Source organism: Aspergillus oryzae, chromosome 5 (assembly GCF_000184455.2).
Source record: "Aspergillus oryzae RIB40 DNA, chromosome 5".
NCBI lineage: Eukaryota > Fungi > Ascomycota > Eurotiomycetes > Eurotiales > Aspergillaceae > Aspergillus > Aspergillus oryzae.
The window spans coordinates 1,101,467-1,125,051 of NC_036439.1; the positions used below are offsets into that span (position 1 = coordinate 1,101,467).

The window sequence follows — 23,585 nt, forward strand, 5'->3', positions numbered from 1 at the left end:
ACGTACGCCCTTTCGGCCATTCCCTTATGTGTTTTTACATTAATTCGGTCATGAACTGGCATCCAGAGAAAAAAAGGGAGATTTAGAAAGACAATATCTGACTGACACTTTTGTCTACGTATGATGTATCCTTGACTAGGGATTACAAAACATTATATTGTGCAAAATGCCGTTGGAGTTGCAATTTGGACACTAAGACCAGCGCCACTAAGAAATACCTAGTCCTAAACACGCACTATCAAAACATATCCAAACTTATACAACGTTGTGGTTAATCATAGACTGCACCGCATCCATAACACTCTTCCCCAAGTCAATAAACTTTCACTGACCCTCATTCGTCCCCTTCGACAAGACATCCAAGCTAACCCGCATATCCCATCCCGTAGGATGCACACCATGCGGTAGAACCTGGTCCGGCTTACCCTCCGGGACCTGTTCCCTCAGTGCTGGGAAATGCTTTCGAATGAGGTTCACAACCAACTGTGGTGTAATTAGGCCCGAGATGAGCAGGATTCGCTTACCACGGGCAGCAGGATTGGTCAAGGCGTCAACGTGGCTTCTGACGACGTGGCGAACATCGACCTGACACATATTAGTTCCTTCCTAAAAATCAAACTAAATAGGTCAAGTTGAATGTACAAAGTGATAAAATGGAAACCGCACATCCTCGACTTTCGAGTTCGTCCCATCGATAAAAGTTCGCGATCGTGAAATGATTAGTCTCGTTGATTGATCTCGGGCCGGAAATTGGATGAATCATGGGTCCGGTAATGATGTCTGGGTTGATCACGACTAGATCGAATACAGGATTGTTGGTCTTCATGAACTTCCAAGCTGCGTCTTCGGCTTAGGTTTTAGAGAGGTTGTAGCCTAGAATGGTGCCCTGGCGCTCGATAGCCTGTTCCGCAGTGACCTAGATTATATAAGGGTTTGGTCTAAGGTTGAGATGGAACAAGGCTGACATACTGGATTCCAATCCTCTTCAGTGTAAGGGCGTCCTTCGCGACTCATATCCTCGAAGGAGTTCAGGACGGAAACTGCACTCCCTAGCAGAACGAACCGTTTGAGTGATGTTCCTCCTTGGCGATGGGCGCTCTCCAGTATCTGCGTTGTCCTAGAGTTTATCAGACATTCTGTCTCCATTACGAGAAGTTAGAAAGACAATCTCTTACCCCATCACAGCAGGCTCAATCATCTCCTTCTGGATATCCTTGACATTAATGTTCAGGGGAGGCGCTGTGTGAATAATATAGGTGAAAGACACTGTGACCTCCTCAAAAAGGACATTAAATGATCCGACACAATCACGAAGTTGATCCTGCCCTTCCACGAGAGGTGGGTTTTGATGATATCGTCCGCCTTTTGCTGCGAGCGCACGGTGGCAGTCACGGCGTATCCACGCTATCTCAATTAGCCTGTCTAATCCGTACATTCGCGAGGAAGAAGATATACCTCAAGTAAGATAGCCAGGATGTGGGAGGCCACAGATCCGTTTGCGCCGGTCAGTAGTACATGTTGACCACTTCCTAGATGTGACATATTGCGTATAGGTATGGGATATCAGAAGTCCTTGGCGACTAATAGGCGGCCCTTTCGTGAGAAATCTACGAACTTTCAAGTATATAGGGTTGAATTGGTCATGCGTTACCTAGCTCTCTCCCTGTCGTGCCGAGAGAACGAATTTATGAGCAGTTTAAGGTGCTAAGGTTCAATCCCGCCAAATCCCGAGTACTGAATGCACCTTTCCTGTTAGATTATAGATGTACCGCGTCAAGCTAGATATTACTACACGGAATCACGCTAACAAACAGGTTACTCGCAATGTAGGTCGCGCAAGAGCGCACCTTACAAACAGCTAAATCAATAAAGATACTACCCGTGTGAGGAATCAATAGTACATATAAGGCTAACAAGCTACATATCTACTTACAGAACCTAAGTCCTCTCCGAGCTCCAACAGTGAAGGCAGGCACGAGCACTTGAAAGCCGTGCTTCTAACTCGTCCTATGCTTCAGTATAATATAGCCATCCCAATCGCCCGGTATTTAACCTGTTATAAGATAAGACAATGGTGGGATGCATCTAAGACAGATGCGAGCAAGAAAAAGAAAGGACAAGAACAAAGAGAGAGACAAAGGGAGAAACGGGAGAGAAAGAAATTCCAATTGGCCTTTTCCAACAACCTTTGAATGATGCCATTTCCATCGGGCGATTGATCCCCAGGAGCCGTTTGTATCCCGCAGTTGACATTCCCCATTATTGCATAAGAACCTGTATTAAGATATGCACAGCACAGGTCCAGCCAACACAGCAATATGACCAACTACATGAAGTAGGGAGTAGCCATGAAAATAGCATTCGCAACATGTCTATCAAACTGGCGTTAGCGAATTCACATTGCACATTCTATGGGCAGGCAAAAGGAACGCAGAAAGAGCAAAGATGGCCTTCAATAAACACTTTTCGATTGATGTACATACCATCATTACTCATTTGTGAGAGCTCCCATCGCCCCCATCCGATGCAAATGTCCTTATGATGGACATTGCCTATATTATTAGATAGTGGCCAGCCAACAATATATATAGTATGACCCCCCAGCTAAATAGCTGCCTCCATGACCATTATAGTAGTTAATCACTGACACAGGAGGCACCGCGGAATAAGTAAAAGGCAGCGCGGGATACGCTGAAGGCTGCACGGAGTATGCTGAAGGTTGTGCAAGATACACTGAAGGCTGCGCGGGATACGCAGAAGGTAACGCGGGATACGCAGGAGGCTGCACGGGATTGGGAGGAGGCCAATATGGCGGAACGGTCGCTTGAGCAGCCCTTCGGTCAACGTTTGGCCCAGGGCCATTTGCTCCAGGTCGATTGCGGTGGCGGTCCATATACAATGTAAAGCGCTCATGAGCTAGGCAACCAATACAAGCACGAAAGCATCTTCCAGAACATAATTTTGCCCATCTCCCACGCACTTGACCGCAGCGGAAATGGGAGTAATGGAGGAGATGGAGGCAGCGACTGCAGGCGAAGTACTTCTCGTATCTACAGAGGTTAGCCTCATAGCAATAGGGTAAATTCATTGCACCGACGGAGACTTACCCGGGCCATGTTTCCTTGTCACAAAGATACCGTCTTCTAAGTAGTATTGTGGAGGGAGGTTGTGTAGGGATAAAGAATCGAAAGTATTTGTTTGTCTGCGAAAGTGATAATGTGGAGGGATTAGTCAAGCTTGTTGATTATTAACCGTTACAACTCTCTCGGCAGATCAAGGAGTGGAGAGGCTAGTGGTTCTGTCATTGCGCGATAAGAGAACGTTCACTAGAACGAGGATTCTGACGAGGTTGTGTCGGTTTAAATACTAAGAATAGCGAAAGTTATAATGAAAGGTGTCAGTTTTGCCTGTTGATATCCGTATCTATGAATGTAGTAATATGTTATATCCAACGGTTTCGGGGGCAAAGCAAAGATGAGGCGGATGAATAGGCGGAGGGCAGTGACTCGAAAGTGAAGCCTTGAGAGGGAAATAGCATACTCGTTCTTTCCGTTAGAACGCGAATGACCATTTGATGATTAGACAATGTCACTCATGCCTCATGACATTTCAAAGATCAGTCCTTGGCTTCGTCTGGTAATAGCCTGCCATTTTTCCACTCTGATAAGGCAGACTTATGGCGAGTAACCCAGTTAATTATAAGTCTGTATAGCCCGTTATCCAGGAGACAGGAATCACTGATCCAGTACAAACTTAGGGAACTGCTAAAGACACTAAGGTCTAGCTATCTGTGTCTGTACGATGAATCAAACATTCCGGATAATATTGACGCCTCCAGCAAAAAACAAATTGAGATTATCCCGATGCCAGCGAACGCTTGAAAGCAAATTAGTTTGCACCACAGTCAGTGCCTTTCACGTCTAAGGCCCTTGTGGAGGTCCGTAGAGACGCCAATGTTTCTCCATCCATCGTCTACTATCAGCACCTGGTAGCGATCCGCCCATGCTGAAGCAATACCGGATAAGCCTGCGTGTTTCGCGTCCGGTTCTCGTTATGGAGTTAGGTAGATCGGGGCCGCTAATACTAGGGAGGTTTGGTTGCCCAGGGCCGTCGAAGTAGAGTAATTTATCTTCCCAGAAGTCATCCAAACGGAGATACTGCAGCTTTGTCATGTTTAATGATAAATATTCAAATATTGATTGAAAGGTACCAGAGTCGAGCCGTATCTGTTCCATAGTCAGGCTGCGGAGGCGTGGGCGACGGAGGAAATAGTGCAGCTTCTGCTCGGAAGTATGGATTCCTTGCAGTGTGCAATACTTCAAGCGCCCAATAGGACAGGAGTCCGCGATTCGATCGAAAAAATGCTGCTCTTCCTTCTGTGCCTGGGTCAAACTAAAAATGTCCAGGTTGTACCAGTGCAGGTGGAGAGATTCGAGCTTCGGGCACATGTTCAATAAGCAGGTTATAGCCTGGGTGTTGCCTCGACCAATCGTAGGAGGAAGCATTTGGCCTTTCTCCTGTCTCTTCGATTGCTGATGCGACAGGCTTAGTGATATAGCCTTGATGTTTTTCAATGATTCAGACATGTTCACTCTCTTCAACACTTTTGCGATCTCACCACATGCCAGGCTGCAGCGGTCTATACTGCTAAATATGTCGATTTCTTTCACGTGTAGTTTGCTCCTGCCAAGTCCTACCATAGTGACCCGAAAAAGCTTCGCTGCAGCCTCCCATATGCTTTTCCAACAACCTCGGCGATTTGTTTCTGTGTTGATTGTGAGAGTCAGTGATTCCAGAAGGCCATGTCCAGTGTTGACGCGCAGCTGCGTCAAAGCCCATTGTAGAAGGGTCACAGCTCGTTGCTCAGCTATAGTCTGGCCATCGCCCACTGGCACGTCTGTCACCGTCAAGTGCTGGAGGTAACACCCCAGCCATTCCTTTTGTGTCACGGTAACAAAGGCCTGGAGATGTTCCTCTGTTAACTGTATCTTCTTTCGGTTGAAGTTGTGCCTAAACGAGATTAGGGATGTTTTGTTGGATATAGCTCGTGAAGTTAGTCGGAGATTACACCTGTCATGTAAGTTAAGGAAAGACACTAAGTTCTCCATCAACTCCACTGGGAGAGTAACAAGCGTTGCATAGTCCATGATTGTGCCACTTCTTGTATATCACGGACCATGGAAGTATATGTCTTGGTGAGATGACGTGATGCTTGAGCACAAGAGAAGTTGCGATTTAAAAGAGAAGAGATAAAGAAGGGAGGGGTAGAAGTACATTCTCAAACGAACCAATTATCTGCTCCAGTGTCTGGGCTGCTCATATGTTGGCTGAATACAAGACATCGCTATGGACACCGCACGTGATGGCGCCACTGTGAATATCTTTCATACAACTGTGCTGGTTTGTGCAGAGTCCTGTAGATCGTGAATCAAGTATGTAAACTCAGCTTCTCGGAGAAGTATTTTTTGCTCCTTCTACATACACACACACACTGTGCATCAAGGTGTGATCGGCAAAAGAAACGGCATGTTCTTGGATCCCTCAATGCTGGCTTAATGTGTGGAAAGAAATACCTGAATATAGTCATGGACCATACTTAACTCTAGAGGTAGAGTGGTACTGATAGGGCACGACGTCCTACTTACAACAACCATGCGCATCACGTCCTGGGGATCCTCCGAGCTGAGATACCCGGATGAAGTGCATACACACAATCTGCTACAGAACCTTTCTAGTCCGCGGACAAGATGGTCAGATGGGAGAGAGCTAGTAACTTTTCGACACACAGACCTGGGAGGGATATCATAAGACTTTAACAAGGCATCCACCCTCATTTATTTTCGCCCGAAATCCTACCATTTCTCAGAGTTACGGCAGAGGGAAATGCAGCTATTTGTAGGTCCACAAAACCTTTCGCGAATTTTGTCAGAAAGTGCCTTAGCATCAGAGACATATACTATTTTCTGTGCTCTTGAAGGGGCCCACCATAGTAGGTGGGAGGTCTCACCCCCTGCTTTGGTCGCTTCCAGTGGCCATATAGCAGTTTAATATACGTCTCCAACCGCTTAGCCATCGAGTAGATGGAGGTGTTCAATTTGATCAGCTTTGGTCCGTAAGCATAGGTAGCCAGTGACGGAGTACACGTTGTAGTTAGGTGTCTTCTAGATAATACGAGAGGGATTTCTGGTTTTGGTTGACAGAATGGTAGTCTATATGGCGTAGCGGTGATGCCTTGGTGCTTGATCTGTTTCTTTCGGCTTATTTTTCCTTTGTTCGCTTTTCCTGTACAGTCTTATTAGTATCTCCACTTTTAGATTAGACCACCTAGCGTACTGCATCCACTCATACCCTTCTACCTGGTGACTTCCGTGACTCCAAGGTAGATATTGCCAGTACGATAGCCATATGCGTAGTATGGACTCCCCGCGAGGCTCTTTTCTTCAAAAGGAAATTCAGTACGAGTACGATTACGGATTTAAGTGGATGCTTGTCCTACCAGCCCTACCCAGACTAAACACTGTTGGACCCAGCACCTTTTCGACAGCGTCATATTATTGGTCTAATCGTCTGTCAACAGTAAGATTGTGGCTCATCTTACCTTGCCCTGATTACTGTGCATAAAGCGAAATAATCCCTCCGCAGATGGCCCCCACGCTAAAGAATCCATCGAGAAGGACAAACAGTCAGTTAAGCCTCACTGACACCAACATGAACCGGCACTTGATATCAAGGGCAGACTTTATGTAATAACCCCCTTTCTATGTTAACAAAAGTTCTGGTTCATGTCAGTTACTTCCTATTTTTCGATTTCTGCGCAGATTTCTGAATTTCAAACACGCCAAGTCTTGCATTGCAGAGAAATGTATCAGAGAGCACAGCTCAGCCCGTCCTACTTTTGCGGCGGGTTTAGCGGCCCAAATGGGAAGCCTGATGAGTTTGCTGAGACACTATTGAGACGCTAGCCCTACGAATGTCGGTCTGTCTCTTGTCAGCTACACAGTGGCTTGGCTTGGCCTTAAGGTAGCTCTGATTTGCCGGTATGATCCTTGAAATATGTTTCGAGTCCTCCTTCTGTTTGATTAGAAGACGCAAGGGGGCTGGGGTAAAGCTATAGTAATGATATTAATGGTTGTACTGCAGGGGAGCGGGAGAGAGAAAGAGGAGCCAGCAGGAGGTACAGAAAAATAGAATTTAAAAAATCAATAATAAATATTAAAGAGAAACGAACAAGAAACATTGCAGAAATTTCATGAAACTTCATTCGGATGTTTATTGATGGCCGCCTAATGCCAGTTGGATGCTGGATCATGAGTTACATAACATAGATATTTGTGCATACATAAAGTACACAAACAAACAAAACATGAATGATGTGCAGGGTCTTTTTGCTGCAGACGTCATGATCGGACACGTCACATGACGGACAAAGACCTCGAGTCATTTCTTTGAGCCAGTCTTCTTTCAAAAGAACTCTTCTCAGCCACTTCGGAAATATGAATGTCAACGGCTGCCAAGAACCAGGAAATGACAGACAAGGGCCTTTATGATGTTGCCTAAATTATTAAGTGGCAGTGCGACAAGGCACAGTCAGCTCGAACAGCGACCATGGTGGATGACCCTGCGCTAAGGTGACATTCCGAGAGCGAGCATAACGACGGAGAAGTTTAGAACCATTGAAAAGTGCTGCCTAATCAGCCCTATTCGACTGCCGGAATCCGAAGAGGTAGGTGATTGGCAGGGGAGGCTCCACTAGAATTGTGAGAATGGAGACTTTCAATTCCACTGCCTTCCGGTTGGTCCACGCCAAATGTGGTACAATCCAAGGAATGGGGCCTCATGGCTGAACCGTCGTTGTTATATTACTTCACGGCGGTGTCCTTCTTCTGTGCTGCCTTTTGAACGTCATTCCCCGTCTTTCCCTTCGTTTCCCATCCGTATCTACCACTATGAAGGTCGCCCTGCTCACCTTAGCAGCGGGCTTGGCCAATGCCGCCTCGATCGCCGTCACTCCACGGGCGTTCCCCAATGCCCCTGATAAATATGCTCCCGCAAATGTTTCCTGTCCGTCGACTCGTCCCAGTATCCGCAGTGCCGCCGCCCTGTCCACCAGTGAGAAGGATTGGTTGCAAGTGCGTCGGAATGAGACCCTTGAACCCATGAAGGATTTGCTCGGGCGGCTCAATCTAAGCTCCTTTGATGCCTCGGGGTACATTGACCGTCATAAAAACAATGCATCGAATATTCCAAACGTGGCCATTGCCGTTTCAGGTGGTGGTTACCGCGCTTTGACCAATGGCGCGGGTGCTATCAAGGCATTCGATAGTCGTACCTCCAACTCCACAGCCCGTGGACAGCTCGGAGGCCTTCTGCAGTCCTCTACTTATCTATCGGGCCTCAGTGGTGGTGGATGGCTCGTGGGCTCCGTGTACATCAACAACTTCACCACTATCGGTGACCTGCAGGCCAGCGACAAGGTCTGGGACTTCAAGAACTCTATTCTGGAGGGTCCTGATGTTAAACATTTCCAACTGATCAACACTGCCGCGTACTGGAAGGATCTGTACGATGCGGTGAAGGATAAGAGAAACGCCGGGTTCAACACTTCGTTGACCGACTACTGGGGCCGTGCTCTCTCCTATCAGTTCATCAACGCTACCACTGATGATGGCGGTCCCAGTTATACCTGGTCGTCGATTGCCTTGGGCGACGATTTCAAGAAGGGCAAGATGCCCATGCCTATCCTCGTCGCCGATGGACGTAACCCGGGCGAAATACTTATTGGAAGTAACTCGACTGTGTATGAATTTAACCCATGGGAGTTCGGCTCCTTCGACCCGTCAGTATACGGCTTTGCACCATTGGAGTATCTTGGATCCAATTTCGAGAACGGTGAACTCCCCAAGGGGGAATCGTGCGTGCGCGGCTTTGACAATGCGGGTTTTGTCATGGGTACCAGCTCTTCCCTGTTTAACCAGTTCATTCTGCGTCTGAACGGCACCGATATCCCTAATTTCCTCAAGGAGGCGATTGCCGACGTCTTGGAACATCTGGGCGAAAACGATGAGGACATTGCAGTTTACGCACCCAACCCCTTCTACAAATATCGCAATTCAACGGCAGCATATTCGTCAACCCCAGAGCTGGACGTGGTCGACGGAGGTGAAGATGGACAGAACGTGCCTCTACACCCGTTGATCCAGCCCACCCGCAACGTGGATGTGATCTTTGCCGTGGATTCGTCCGCTGATACGGACCATAGCTGGCCCAACGGATCCTCCTTGATCTACACCTATGAACGTAGCTTGAATACTACAGGTATCGCCAACGGGACCTCCTTCCCTGCGGTGCCCGACGTCAACACGTTCCTCAACCTTGGCCTGAACAAACGCCCGACCTTCTTCGGATGCAATTCATCCAACACCAGCACCCCGACCCCATTGATTGTCTACTTGCCCAACGCCCCTTACACCGCCGAGTCCAACACGTCAACCTTCCAGCTGGCGTATAAGGACCAACAACGCGATGATATTATCTTGAACGGCTACAACGTCGTCACCCAGGGCAATGCCAGTGCCGATGCAAACTGGCCCTCGTGCGTTGGGTGCGCTATTCTCCAGCGGTCCACCGAACGTACGAACACTAAGCTTCCCGATATCTGCAATACCTGCTTCAAGAATTACTGCTGGGACGGAAAGACCAACAGCACCACACCGGCCCCCTATGAACCGGAGCTATTGATGGAGGCGTCGACTTCCGGGGCCTCGAAGGATCAACTGAACCGGACAGCTGCAGTCATCGCGTTCGCAGTTATGTTCTTTATGACGATCTAGTGCATATATCTTGTTCTGGGATATGTTGGGTGTTGACGTAGTATGCCTCATGAATACTTCCACTGATTTATTATTTGCTATCGCAAAATTCTGAATATTCCCTGATTGCATTGGTTGTGTTTTATAGCGCATTTTGAATTGAGTGTACCTTAAAAGGAAATTTAACATGAGACAGCATAACATTGTGTATATTTTCTTCCGTAATGTAGTTACCGTCACCTCATCCACAATTGGGATGATGCGATACGACACTAGACCCGATCGGGAAAATGACAATACGGTCGGCTGTGGCCATAAAACCGTCGACAAGAGGGCAATAAACTTCATCGTTCCTCCATATAATCGATTCATCACAAAACAAGCACTGATTTGCATACCATGGCGACGAATACATCATCATTCACTGCAATCCCCATATTGGATTACTCCCTTTCCACATCTCCGACTACCAAGCCACAGTTCCTAGCCGAGCTTCGGAATGCGCTGATCAATGTGGGGTTCTTCTACTTGATCCATGCGCCCATTGCGCCTCAGATCCAAAAGGATGTGGTAGACAAATGCAAGGATATTTTTGATCTACCGTTAGAGAAGAAGGTCGAGATAGAAATGGTGAACAGTAAACACTTTCTGGGCTACTCCCGACTAGGAGCAGAGATTACTGCGCGCGAACAGGATTATCGGGAACAGTTCGATGTATGCAGTCTACCAAGATATATATTGCACAGCAAGATGCTGACGACACTACGAGTAGTTCGCGACAGAGTTACCAGCTCCAGGGCCCAGTGAACCACTTTATCGTAATATTCGGGGTCCTAACCAGGTACGCATTTTCAATAATTATTGCTTGTTATTCTTTAGGACACATGCTGACTCTCACAGTGGCCCGATGAAAGTGCCATTCCTGGCTTCCGCAAGGCCATCGAGGCATATCTCGCGGAAATCAGCCCATTATCAGATGCCTTTCGGGGTCTCATATCAGAGGCACTTGATCTACCACCGACAGCATTGGACCCGTACTTTGACGACCCGCAGCAACTGAAGTTGAAGTTGATCAAATATCCACCACCGCCCATATCCTCAACCGAGGCAGAAGTCCAAGGCGTAGGCCCTCACAAGGATTCGGAATTCCTTACCTTTCTCCTCCAAGCATCGCCCCACTCAGGGTTAGAGGTGCAGAATAAATCCGGCGATTGGATTTCGGCCGCACCGGTGGAGAACTCATTGGTGGTGAACATAGGGCGAGCGTTGGAAGCAATTACTGGGGGCGTGTGCACGGCGACGACCCATCGGGTAAGCCTCGCGCCCCGGAATTTTATCGATCAGGCGGGCGCGTCTCTCGGGCCGCGGTTCTCCATCCCTGTGTTCCTGGGAATGGGCCTGGATCTCTCTGCTGAGAAAATCACCCTGCAGATACCTCAGCATGTCAGGGATCTGATACAGGATGAAAAGGTACGATCGGATGCGGAGGCTACGTTTAATCGTATATTCAGTGGCCGGACGGGCGAAGGGACGCTCCTTCATCGGGTGATCAGTCACCAAGATGTGGGTCGCAGATGGTATCCCGACCTCTTGGATTTTGCTCTGAAACAATACGAGACAAAGTAGGGACTAGAAGAATGTACACAACACATCACAAAACCTCCAGTGTCTGGTGTGAGCGGTGTATTTGTACAACACAACTGCAAACTTCTGGGTATCTGATTTCCAATAGGGCTTGCAGCTTGTTGACTGTAGCTGGCCGTGATCGGCAAATCCACTCCAATCAAAAACGAGATGGCGTAGTATACCCCGGACATCAGGAGACCGAATGGGAGAGAGGTTGGGCGTTGCCTAGCGACTGAAAAGCCCATGTGGGGTGATGATGGCGTCTGAAGCGATGGTTCTTGCGATGACCTCCGGAGCGACGCGGAAACCCGACGGGGGCCATTCCCGTGTGCATAAGCCCTATTTTGGTCGCAATTATGGGGCATAAAGATGATCGCTGACTCTTGGGCATCGCTTGTTGGAGTGTTGTGACGTATACCCCGTACAATCCAACAGAAAGGGTTTCCCATGAGGTCTAAGTGGGTTCATAACACCGAGAGAACGATGCAAGGCTGAGAATCAGTTCAGGCCCCTGCGGCTTACTACGCTGTTCATCCCGAAGCACAGGGACTTCTGACAGGTTGAGATCCTCACACGGATCTGCAGATGCCAGCATTGCCTCCCAACAATCACCAATCAAGGGAGGGCGCCCGTCCAAAAACCCCTACGCCCCGACGGAGCCAAGCCGCTTAGCCATTTCCCCACCTGGCTCCCGTCTGGACATGAGTGGCATCATACGTAGGTGCAAACGTAAGCTCTCGTGGCTGTTGTCTCTGAGCTGCAGAATGTCCCGGGTATAAGTAGGACATATGGGCTCCTTCGCTTCCCCCCTTCCCCAGATATCTATTACCCACGATCACTGCCTGAGATCAGATCATACCTCCACAATGCAGATCAAGTCATCCACCGTTCTCGTCACCCTTGTGGGCTCCTCCATGGCCCAGGCTGCCAACCTCCAGCAAAGACAGTTTGAATCGACCGACGTGGCCGCCACTACCACCGACAGCAACTCGGGTTCTACGGAGACCGGCTCAGTCACTCTCCCATACCTCACCGAGACCAGCCAGACGGGCAGTACGACTGGATCTGAAGCTCCTACAGGTACCGGCTCTGGAACTGCCACTGGATCAGGATCTACCACTGGATCAGGATCTCCCACCGGATCGTCCAGTAGCGGAGCCGAATCGACCTCGGACTCCGCTACTCCCACTAGCGGATCGGCCTCGCCTACCGAGTCCGGATCGACCACTTCCACTTCCACTTCTACCACTACCGAGGCCTCAACCACCACTAGTCGAAGCGAGACCAGCTCGGGAACTGCTTCCTCCACTTCATCATCGGCTTCTCCTTCGTCGACTGACTCGGGTGCGTCCTCGACCTTGCCTCAAGGTTGGGCCACATGGATGCTCCCCTTCGTTTTGGGCGCCTTCCTGTGAGATGGGTTTTTGATTGAATGCTGTAATGCGCTTAATGAATATCCGAAGGGATTTGGAAATGGGCTATGATCCACGTGTGTTTTGTCGGACTGTGCATATTGTTCCCTCTGTACCTTCGCTCAACCATAATGATGCTTTCGTTGGCTATTTATCTCTACAGCTATGCAGATAGTTAGATTCACTACATCTAATCATGCGGACCACTGCGATAATACAAGACGCTTTAATTGGCAAACCTCTTATTCACCCCGCAATTCTCCTCGTAAAGGGGACTCTTGAGCAAGATTAAACCTCGTGCCTGACCGCAATCCAATAGCGCGATGACAAGCACCAACAGGATGCATATTTTCTTTGTCTGAATACGGTCTTTCGGCAAATAAATCCAAATGTGGGGAATTGGCACTCCTTCGTGTGCGGGTGGAAATTGGGTGCAGACCTTCTCCCTAAGAATAACCTCGTATTGACCCTGCTGAGCCTCAGCCATGTCGTGTTCGAGCCAACCACAGCGCTTCCTGCAAGCGATCTTCCAATTTAAGGTTCTGCTAATATATAGTCGGCCCTCAACACGACCACCGCCATGATTCACCGGTCTGGCGGATTGAAAATCATGAGGCTATGTGCCCAAGCGTGGCACGGCACCTAGTGTATAGACTCAGCCTTGGAGACTGGCTTGCCCTTATTAACCTCTGGGCGCCCAGTCCGTTGACAAACAATTCATCGCTTCTTTCTGACTACAACAACTTTCCCACAATGGCACCCAGACGTGGTGGTGGTTCCTACAGTGGCGGCAGCAGCTCCAGCTCTTCAAGCTCTAGCTCATGCAGTGGCTCCGCATTTAGCTCCCAAGCAGCCCAAATTACCATCGCGTTCCATGCGCTTTTCTTCCTTGTCTTCTGTGGGCTGTTTTGCTTCGCGAGCTTCAAATTGATCCGGAGCAAGCAGAAAGGAAGAGCTTTACGACGATGGTTCCCTCTCGGTTTCTCGATCGTCTTCAGTATCGTGTAAGTGCTGGCCTTTGTCGCCTTTAAAAGACCAATCTCGACTAACAACACGCAGTGCAGTCATCCTTAATATCGTACTCCTGGCTCTAATACAATGCGACATCACATCGATCACCGTGTATCAGCTTGTCAGCCTTGTGCCAGGCTGGCTCTCCGCCCTGGCATACTTCCTCCTCATTGCCCTGATCATGGTCCCAATCTGCAAGCGCCTGGTTCAGGGTAACAGAAAAATCGCAAAAATGGTCACCATCGTCCATTCCATCTACGTCGTCGTGCTTGGGATTATCCTCCTCTGCCATCTGGCTATCTACACTCATCTCGTTGATGCATCGTATCGCGGTACCTTGGTTAGTGGTAGCACATTACGATACCATCAAATCAAACTAGCCACGGCATATGCCGTGCTCGCCGTAATTGGCATGCTAATGGCAGCTGCGAATATGCTTTTCGCGCTGACCCGTGGCCATCATTTGAGACGAGGGGTATGTCACATCATCCAATACACATCGATATCATTTACACACATAACTAACATGATACGATATAGATCCTCTTCCCCGCTATCATACTCCTAATCCTATCGTCACTGGGAATGACGGTTCTCGACCTCGCCAACCACATCATTATCGATTACCTACAAGCAGAATATATAAGCAAGGGAATCGACGCATATAACCGCTCCTTGGAGGCTCAGAATTTCCTGGGGTATTTCTTCTACTCAGTGACCTTTCTCATGGCTCTTCTTGTCGCCTCGTCGAAGCAATTATCCGATAATACCTCTACCGGGCCTGTTAAGCACCTCCAGAACCAACAGAAGTATCCTGGGGTCTCGCAGGCTCAACAGCCTTATCGGGCTTATCGGCCACAGGGTCAGGCGAAGATGCACAATGGTTATCAGTAGTCTCTGTTGTGTTGAGGTATGCGGAGTTTGGTAGGGCTTTATGGTAGTGAATGAGTGTGGACTAGATGCTAGAGTCTACTTGGTGGGTGCGTGATAGAGATGGTTTATTCGTGTGGTGCTTGCAGGTGGATATATTATGATATAATGTCTTTCTTTTGTGGTTTGATCGCTTTGCGAGTTTCTTGATATACCCCAATACCCTGATGCTGAGTTTGAAGATAGCTTTGCTTTGATTCATACATTGTTGGTTGTAATTTGAAGAATGATTCATGATTGTCTGGTCGACATGTAATCTGTAGGGCAAGGATAATCTAGTAATCTAGTAAGATATCTGAGGCATCAAATACTGAGGTCACCTGCATAAATATAAATAGAAACTAGGGCTGCATAGACACAAATAGCTCAGGAACTATACAACCAACTTTGGGGCCAAGATTGTTGATTGGATGTAGGGTGTGGAGCTGTCGGGTTTAAAGGACGAAAGAGATTCGATGTAATAAATGGGTCTGCGAGTTTAATGTTAGGCCCTGTTAGGTAGATCACTCCTGCTCTCTCTGTTACGACTATCTGATATCAGCTGATATGCTCCACCTGATCCCTTGAGCTTCTAGCACCGAATGCACTTAAAACATTTTGTATCATGATTTGTTCTCCTGTCTTGACAAATTGAAGTAAACACTAAGAGCTGTATTACTAAGTTGTCAGTCACAGTACAAAATCACTATCAGCACCCAGAAACTAACAAGTCCCCTCAATCCTCATAAACCCTCACAATCCTCCCATAAACAGTCGGCTCACCCCGATGCGTAAACCCAACCCTCATATCCCTTACTATCTTCATATCCTCCACAGTCGTATCGACCAACTCAACATCAAACCGACGTACAAAGTACGCCAGAGTCATATAGAGCTCGAGAAATGCGAGGCTTCGCGCGTTAGCACCTATCCCAAACCCCGGGTAACATGTAGCTCACTTCATGCCTGCACATATCCGACTGCCGCGGGAGAAGGACGTAATGTATTTGAAAAGGTGGTCGTTGTTTCGGCCGGCGGAGATCCATCGTTCTGGGGAGAACTTTTCCGGCTCCGGGAAGATATTTGGGTTTTTGTGGCCGAAGTAACTGGACGAGCTGACTGGGGTCTGGGGGATTCTGTTAGTGGTGTGTTGTTTGGGGGTAAGGGGCTTGCTTACGCTTGGCGGGATGGTGTATTCTTTGTAGGTTAGGGGTTCGTCTGGTGCTATGCGAGGGGATCGGGTTGTGAGGAAGCCGCCGAGACGGAGGGATTCGTTAACTGTGCCAGTCTGTGGAGTAGTGTTAGTAATGTTGGAGAAATTCCAATGCCAGAGAGGATCTAAAAGTTGGACATAAGATATGGGATGAAGGCTTGTCTTCACTTACTAAATAAGGCAACTTTTCCAACTCGGACCAGGTAACAGAACTGGTAGGCGTCGGCAGGACGGTCCTCAGCTCCTCTCGCAGTCGAGTGCGCAGTTGATCATCTGATGCGATATGGAAGCAGGCCGTTGTCAACGCTCTAGCCGTTGTCTCTGTACCAACACTGATAAGCAGAAGACCTTCATCCTGCAGACGCTGAAGCGACCGTTCTTCAGCCGGAATGCTGGGATCCGTCAGCTGGTCGTAGATGGTTTTATGTTTGTCAACGGCATCATTGTGGCCGATTTTATATTTATCCCCATGGATAGCTTCAGCTGACTGCTCATAGATTGTCTTCTGGATATCCAGCACAACCGATCTTCCAGGATGAATCGCATACAACCACCGAAGCGGTAGCTTTTTAAGCACGGCAAGGAAAATCGGGAAAATGCGATTGAAATGGACACTACAAGTTAGATCACGAACGGCCTTGCGGACGTCTGTGCGCAGATTCGCGTAATCCAGATAGTCCCAACTTTTTCCATAGCAGTAATGAGTGATGACATCAGAGGTCATAGCTGCAAAGGCATCATCGAGTCGGACTACTTTATTACACCGGTAAAAGGCTTCAAAGCGCTGCATAAGATTGTGGACCTTCTCTTCGACAAAGTAGGATATTCCACGGACAGACTTCTTAGAGAAGAAGTTGTTCATGAGGCCACGACGATAGCGGTGGAGGTCATGGTCTGTTGTCGAGGCGCTGGAGAGGAGCAGGCCCGTGAATGAAACAAACTCTGCATCCTTATTCCGCCTGTGGGTGCCCGATGCGTAGATTTCGTCGTAATACTTCGGGTCATTGATGTGGATCTCTGGAGGGTTGATCCGCACAATGGGTCCTAGCATTTGGTCAGTTGGGTATTAGATGTACGGGCATAGGGAATTGATGGATACCGTATCTCTCGTGCATTCTCTCGATCTCGAAGAGGTACTTCCCTCCCAAAAATAAATCATAGTACCACTCATAGAGGTGGGTGACCGCTGCTAACTTAGGACCCGGTATGTTTCTCAATGGATGAGAGAAGAGCCGATAAACGCTAATCACGATGAGGTAGGTGATCAGCCCAGCGAGACCTGTCCAGAGTCTTGGTGAATCCATTTCCCTACCTTAGGGTATTTGGGATGATCTGCACTGCACACCGCGCATTCGAGACGCTACGACCATCATTTATATAGTACTCAGGCTGAAGGTGACGATACAATGTGGAGTGGTGGAATGTACGGCCATCCCATCACAACCTGTATTGCAAGGCCACAGAGGGATAAAGGCCAGTTAACGGGCCTTGTTCGCCGTTACCCGGTTTAACAGGCAGGCGAGGAACTGGATCGTGCCACTCTGGTGGCAGGTTTGCGGCTCACTCATCTCAGATAATGATTCCTGAGGTTAGTCATTGGTGCAGTCTGAGCGGCCTGCAGGGCATCAGCTGCCACCTGATACGATGGATGTGGCGTACTGTTACTTAAATGATCGTGGGTTATTTAACATTTATGCCTTTACTGGTAGACCAGTTACTTACTAACCATCAAGAGTGACATAGTCTGGGACTTGTTTCATCCTCTCTTGGAAGTAAGAATTGGTACCTGCACGTCATAATACATGCAATCCTTAACCTTAACCTTGAGAAAAGCATGTCCATTGATCCAAATACATGCTTACAGTTTGGAGCTAGGACCTATGTCACAAACACGTATGCTTTGTCAAAGCACTCGTCCCATCCTGTGTGGCCTGAAGTCCAAAATCTGCGGAATATAGCTTTCGCTAATGTAGGCGTCGGGCAACCCATTATCTTGCTCAGTTCTGATAATTGCTCGTCAACGATACGACGAACATTGGGACTTGCATCAACCGCTTGCATTCCCGCTACCACAAGTGGCCATATTGTGAAATGTCTGATGCGGGTGCGGCGGGTAATCTTTGGAAGAAGACTATATAGATGATTCCCATGTACAGTTCTCATAGCAGTATAGTACTTGCTGGAGGGCAGGATGGATAGGCTTTGGAGAGACGAGATGCAGTACAATGCTATGGAGGACTTGTACATGCGTCCCAGTAGCAACCAGTCCTCTCGCGCGTCGGGATTAGTGCCGGTCCAGTCATCGGGTGAGAACGCCTCGATATGCTCGAGTATCTCATCCGCTGTCGCTCGTGTGGTTTCAGTTATTGGGGCAGAAGTCGTTTGGAAGCGGAGGTTGTTGATCTTGATGACATCTATGAAGAGGTAAGGGGGGCAGAGGAGGATCGGATATATGCCATCTCCGTATAACTCTCTCATGATGGCAATCAGGTCGAGTTGCGACGTGGTTGGAACATGTTGTGATGGAGGGGTTGTCGTGTTAGCCATCACCCCGAGACTAAGTATCCTGAGTTAGAAACTTAGGAGGCGAAAATGGCGAGAGGGGAATAAGTATGAATGATAGCTAGAGCTCTTACATGAGCGAATGAAGTATCAAAGGCTTCAGATACTCGGAGGAATGCGCAAGACTTGCCAGACCACCACGCTGTTTGATTAATTCCATGGCGGCAGCGAAATGATGCTGCCAGTCCCCTGACGGCAGTTGTCTAGCCTTCCCCATCACCGTTCCCTTTAGCTCTTGACCCAATGTAACGAGGAAGGATAATACGAACTTACATCTACAAATAAGAATAGCAAGATGCTTCCAATGGTAAGGTCGATAGTATTTCGGTTCTTCAGGTTCCCCATCAGCTCGGTCAAGGATCGAAGTGCTAGTCCTCTATGTTAATAAAGGCTCGGTCGCAAACTCGCCAACGAGCGACAATGATCCTCTGGGTATACACGATGGATGCGGTGACCCAGGGCAAGATATACTAACGTGTGACATATCGACATGGGCATTTGGTGCAGGGCATCGAGGGGAAGCTGGCCAAGGTAAGGGTTCGGCGCTAACTCGTGCAGTGCGCGAAAGTCAGAGTAGACGTAGTCGTTGACTAGGGAGAACTATGAAATCAATTGCATTTAGAAGCTCGATGTGACATACAGTACCACACGGCCTCAACCATCGTACATGTTTCGCTTTTCAACTCTCCGCGTGGGATTGGTATTCGCAGTAGTTCACTCCCCACACTGGTTCGCGGAACATGCTCCTTGTCAGCTGCCTCCTCGCTACCTTCGCTACTAACTGTGAAGGAGTGGTTTGTGCCATGCGGAGAGCGTCGCCTGCGAGCGCGAGATGTCACCTTTCCAGGGGCTAGCCATCTAAGTGGTTTCTTCTCGTCATATCCTGGGCAAGCAACACCGGCCGATCGGCATTTGTTACATGTGGGACGCGCGAAATCGCATACGAGCCGACGGCGCATACACTCCCAACAATGTCGTTGATGTGTCGCGGGGCGGAGTGGCGCTCGGGTGTCCATGTTATCATACGGAGTATATTCATCGATGAACATTTAAGTAGGTAGTAAAATACTAGTAGTCTGCAGGAAGGAGTAGGATACTCAGCCTTGCTGGCTTGGCAAGATTTGGACCCACGAGGGGGCTGAGTGAAGGCTTGGCGTTTGTCAAGCCCTAGGCTAGAGACTTTTGGGCTGAGACGAAACGGTCAAGAGGCTCTTCAATATGAAGTTTGTGTTTAGAGTTAAAAAATACTTTGGCAACACTTCCTAAAGACGTAAATAATGATCCGCTAAAAATAAGTGTGAATCGGACTCCTCATGGGTACCGTTCACAATATATGGTCTTTCTTGCTGCGAAACACGAGGCAAAAAGAGAAAAAAGAAAGAAAAAAGAAAAAACAGACTGAGCATAATAATTCAACTAACTTATTGATAAAATGAAACAATTGATCCTATATATTATATGCTGCGACATGTGTAAATAAGGGGTTCTAACGGATAACAACCATTTGTAAACAGCTGAGCCCTTCTCAGGCGAGCTCCTGGGGACGGGGCTCCGATTTCCCAAGCTCAACTCTACGTTGAGGTTGCAATTGATGTGATTCCGACTCTGGCCTGACCCATAGACGTCGAAAAGATGTAGGCGTTGTTGACGACGGTGACGATCTCCGACGTCGATAATAAAAGAGTACACCAGCCGTCGCAATCAGAAATACACCACCTCCCACCCCGACACCAATGCCAACTGCAGCACCCATTCCAACCTGGCCGCTGGAATTCGAGGATGGCATAGAGGTGATGTCGCTTGTTGAGGTGGCTCTCGCCGTGTGATAGCTTGGGGTGCCTGTCGAAGGCAGGTATTGTATGACAACGAGATCGCTCGGAGCAGGAGCAGCGAACATCTCATCCGACGGGCTTGTACAATTGGCTTTATCATTATCATAATAGCTGCAACATGCCCAGAGCCCGGACGATAGGTTGTACGTCAAATCCGAATAAGGCAGGCCACCTATATATAACCACATGAGCACTGTTAGCTTCTGCAGTCGCTTAGATCATGTATCTCATGAAGTTACCGCATCGGGTCAGGCAGATCGGATCCTGGAGGGATCTATCAGTGCAATCGCCGGCATAGTATCCTGATGCACCGGAATGCGTATAGCGACAGATGCCATGGCTCATGCAGTAGTCCCCCTTCACACAGCATTGTACAACTGGGTTTGTAGAATTCGTGATTCCGCATGGTGAATCCGCTTCAAAGTTGGGCAAAATCTTACCCCCGTGCATCGCATAACAAGACATGCTGACTCGGCTCGCTGTTGGTGTGGAGAATGATTTCAAAAGGGGGGTAAGCAAGATGGAGAGCAATGATGAGAACAATGCGGCTGAGAATGAAATCCACTCGTATTTAATTTGCCACACGATTCGTACCCCAGCCTCTCGTTTGAGAGTAGTTAGTCGTTAACAGCAGGAAAGCAATCTGTATATCATGATCATTCAGAGTTCAGGAAATCCGTGTGGGCTGAACGCCTTCCCTAGTAGTTGCCATTCGTGTCTATCGTATCTTTAGAAATTGTGCAAATGACAAGCTCTGCCACGATAAACGAGAAGGGTCTGCCATATAACCTAACAGATTGACCTAAGTATACATGAACTTGCGCGTGGGGTTTAGATCACAACCCGTAGCTTTTGGGCGCGGGCAGTTCTGCCTCAGGACTATGCAATGTCAGCCTTACTCGGTTGGAAGACAAGCTGACGGCTCTATTGAGTCCTACGAGAGGATGCACAAGTGAGCATCAACAATCATATTGTGGATATGGTACCGCTGCGAGCTATACTGAAAAATAGTGACACTAGCGGAGGTAGCCTATGTGCTTGTTTATGAACTGTCTGCATTCGAGCGACCAAATACACTCAAAGTGCTCCACCGTCTCCTGAATAATCCTCCTCAGTGATGCAAAATTATCGTCAGCAACATCACCAATATTCCCTTTTCGCCCTTCTGTGCTTTCCATTCATACTCAATCTATCGATTTAGGCTTTGGTGGTATCACAGCAGCACTTCTCGGCTAACATATAGCAACCATCACTAGTCAGATGGGAGAACTTGTAAGGTGCGCAGTACTGCTCGCATTTGCCAGCCCAGAATTTGCTGCAGGAGCTGGGCTTGTGGCAGGTGCCGGATCGGGCGGCGAGATTGTTCTCGACATTCGCCTCAGGGTGGGCGAGCACACCGGCGGCGACGGTAGCGAGGACGAGGAGGAAGTTGGCCTTCATTGTGATCTGGAGTGGATGGGAAGAAGATTATGTATGATTATTGGTTATGGCGTTATCACAACCTGTTCGTGGTGGTTTGCGTGGAGTTTGGACTGGAGTTAATAGTGGGGAGGTAGAGGAGGGCAGATTTATACCCCATAGCCCTGCTCGATAGGCGGTTTGTCTTAGAGCTTTGATTCCACTCCCTTTTCTAGGAGTAGAAGATTGCAAGAGATCTACATCGTTAACTGAGAAAATTCCCGCAATGTCCTTAGATCTTCGGCTTGGTTGGGTATTCAATATGCGTATCGTGTGATCGTCATATCAAATTGACCTACCGCAAGGGAGCAAAATACTCATCTACGGTCCTCGTCTCCACACGAGCACATATAGCATGTCTAGTCAGGTATATGTGGTTATCCTTTCCCCGAAGAGGTGTACTGGCTGTGGGGGGCCAAGCAATATTCATCGTATCGACGGATAGGAGCATTGAAGCGACCCACAGTCTTGCCAATCACTTCGTGTTGGTAGTGTTGATGTAGTTCAATTAAGACTTAGCCGTACTTCGCGCTTGATATGAAACCTGCCCCTGAGATATGAGCGTCAGGTTGGCTTTATGCCAAGGGACACTTGTGCAGGGAGGGTTCAGGTGGTCGTGGGCATGGTCGGAGGCAGTAGAGCATTCATCTAGACTTTATCAGATCTGCAACCCACAGAGATGGGTGAGAGATAGATAAACATGTTCAATAGACCGTACAGCTGCCAGGGCGAGATGGAATCTCGTCTACATAGAGTCAGAATAACCGATACGTGGCTTGGGAAGTCTTCGACAGGCATCCAAGCTAGTTGGTGGTATCGTTATAGAAAGATCGGCCCATGCGGCACAAGTGGAGCCAGATCCACCCAAAGCCTCGCCTAACTTCCCCTTTGCATATGGCTGTATGGCGCGGGTGAATACAATAGAGCTACCAATGGCTACCGTGCCATACTTTTAGCCTCGGTAGAATTACCACCGATTTCCGTGGTTCGATCGCAACCGCGTGAAGGGCTTTCGGTAGAATACTCACTACGTGCCTCGCTACCTGCCAGCCTCTCCCGTGATTAATAGTAACCTTAGGAGCAAACATAATAGGGGACAATCGACTTTCTCATAGCTAAACACTCAGGATTACCAGTGATATACTTGTACTGTATATCCGTGAAAGACACGCCAGCAGAGGTACATCAAATTTTCTTATGCTTCATTTCCAGGAAGAGTTTCACAGTCTCATACAATGTATTTCTAAATCTAGAGCTTCCTAAGTGGTAATCTCCAAAAGGTTACCGCTGATGTCAATTCTCGAAGTCGAACGAAAGTTTCGCTGTCTCGCTATCAACAGGTTACTGATTGATGGCGGTTTTCCACCATTCCGGAGCTTGAGGTACTGCGGCAAACACAGCTTTCACGATATTTATTTCGATCACAGAGGCATACTGTGCTCAAGGGGTGTATGGGTCCGACAAAGGAATGGCTGTTGGCAGGCTAAGATCCGAAGAGGAGGAGACTACAACAACTCAAAGTTTGAGGAGCTGTCAGCACCAAATCAGATAGCTGATTACCTTGAAGAGCTTCCTGGGGTCAGAAACACCGAAAGGGACAAATTCGGATTGAAACAGACGGCCTCCTTCACAACAGGGCGAGAAAGTTGGAAAGCCGACAAGGACTTTACAATTGTACAAGATGTTACGGATTTTGGACACACGGTGGGCGAGGTAGAACTTGAATATTATCTAGAGCAGGAAGGTAACTCTA

General features: G+C 48.3%; 7 protein-coding genes across 7 annotated transcripts; 4 read left to right on the top strand and 3 right to left on the bottom strand.

Annotated features, from left to right (window-relative positions):
- Window positions 1-850: 850 nt before the first annotated feature.
- On the bottom strand, window positions 851-3,088 carry AO090701000474 (uncharacterized protein; the record flags this gene model as incomplete). Its single annotated transcript, XM_023237296.1, has 4 exons — window positions 851-916; window positions 970-1,117; window positions 1,176-1,418; window positions 2,649-3,088. The coding sequence occupies 4 exons, from the start codon at window positions 3,086-3,088 to the stop codon at window positions 851-853; spliced, it is 897 nt and encodes a 298-aa protein (XP_023092154.1).
- Window positions 3,089-7,946: 4,858 nt separating this feature from the next.
- Window positions 7,947-9,830, top strand: AO090701000473 (lysophospholipase family protein; the record flags this gene model as incomplete). The annotated part of the gene is made up of 1 exon (XM_001823264.3): window positions 7,947-9,830. The coding sequence occupies one exon, from the start codon at window positions 7,947-7,949 to the stop codon at window positions 9,828-9,830; it is 1,884 nt and encodes a 627-aa protein (XP_001823316.1).
- Window positions 9,831-10,208: 378 nt separating this feature from the next.
- AO090701000472 (isopenicillin N synthase family dioxygenase) lies at window positions 10,209-11,435 on the top strand (the record flags this gene model as incomplete). Its single annotated transcript, XM_001823263.1, has 3 exons — window positions 10,209-10,523; window positions 10,582-10,650; window positions 10,710-11,435. 3 exons carry the CDS (start codon window positions 10,209-10,211, stop codon window positions 11,433-11,435), a joined length of 1,110 nt encoding a protein of 369 aa, XP_001823315.1.
- Window positions 11,436-11,882: 447 nt separating this feature from the next.
- AO090701000471 (uncharacterized protein) lies at window positions 11,883-12,850 on the top strand (the record flags this gene model as incomplete). The annotated part of the gene is made up of 3 exons (XM_023237297.1): window positions 11,883-11,893; window positions 11,938-12,164; window positions 12,219-12,850. 3 exons carry the CDS (start codon window positions 11,883-11,885, stop codon window positions 12,848-12,850), a joined length of 870 nt encoding a protein of 289 aa, XP_023092153.1.
- Window positions 12,851-13,600: 750 nt separating this feature from the next.
- AO090701000470 (uncharacterized protein) lies at window positions 13,601-14,752 on the top strand (the record flags this gene model as incomplete). The annotated part of the gene is made up of 3 exons (XM_001823261.3): window positions 13,601-13,851; window positions 13,907-14,333; window positions 14,399-14,752. 3 exons carry the CDS (start codon window positions 13,601-13,603, stop codon window positions 14,750-14,752), a joined length of 1,032 nt encoding a protein of 343 aa, XP_001823313.1.
- Window positions 14,753-15,503: 751 nt separating this feature from the next.
- Window positions 15,504-17,284, bottom strand: AO090701000469 (cytochrome P450; the record flags this gene model as incomplete). Its single annotated transcript, XM_023237298.1, has 4 exons — window positions 15,504-15,678; window positions 15,727-16,105; window positions 16,149-17,024; window positions 17,080-17,284. 4 exons carry the CDS (start codon window positions 17,282-17,284, stop codon window positions 15,504-15,506), a joined length of 1,635 nt encoding a protein of 544 aa, XP_023092152.1.
- A 574-nt stretch (window positions 17,285-17,858) lies between these two features.
- On the bottom strand, window positions 17,859-18,458 carry AO090701000468 (uncharacterized protein; the record flags this gene model as incomplete). The annotated part of the gene is made up of 1 exon (XM_001823259.3): window positions 17,859-18,458. The coding sequence occupies one exon, from the start codon at window positions 18,456-18,458 to the stop codon at window positions 17,859-17,861; it is 600 nt and encodes a 199-aa protein (XP_001823311.3).
- Window positions 18,459-23,585: the final 5,127 nt, after the last annotated feature.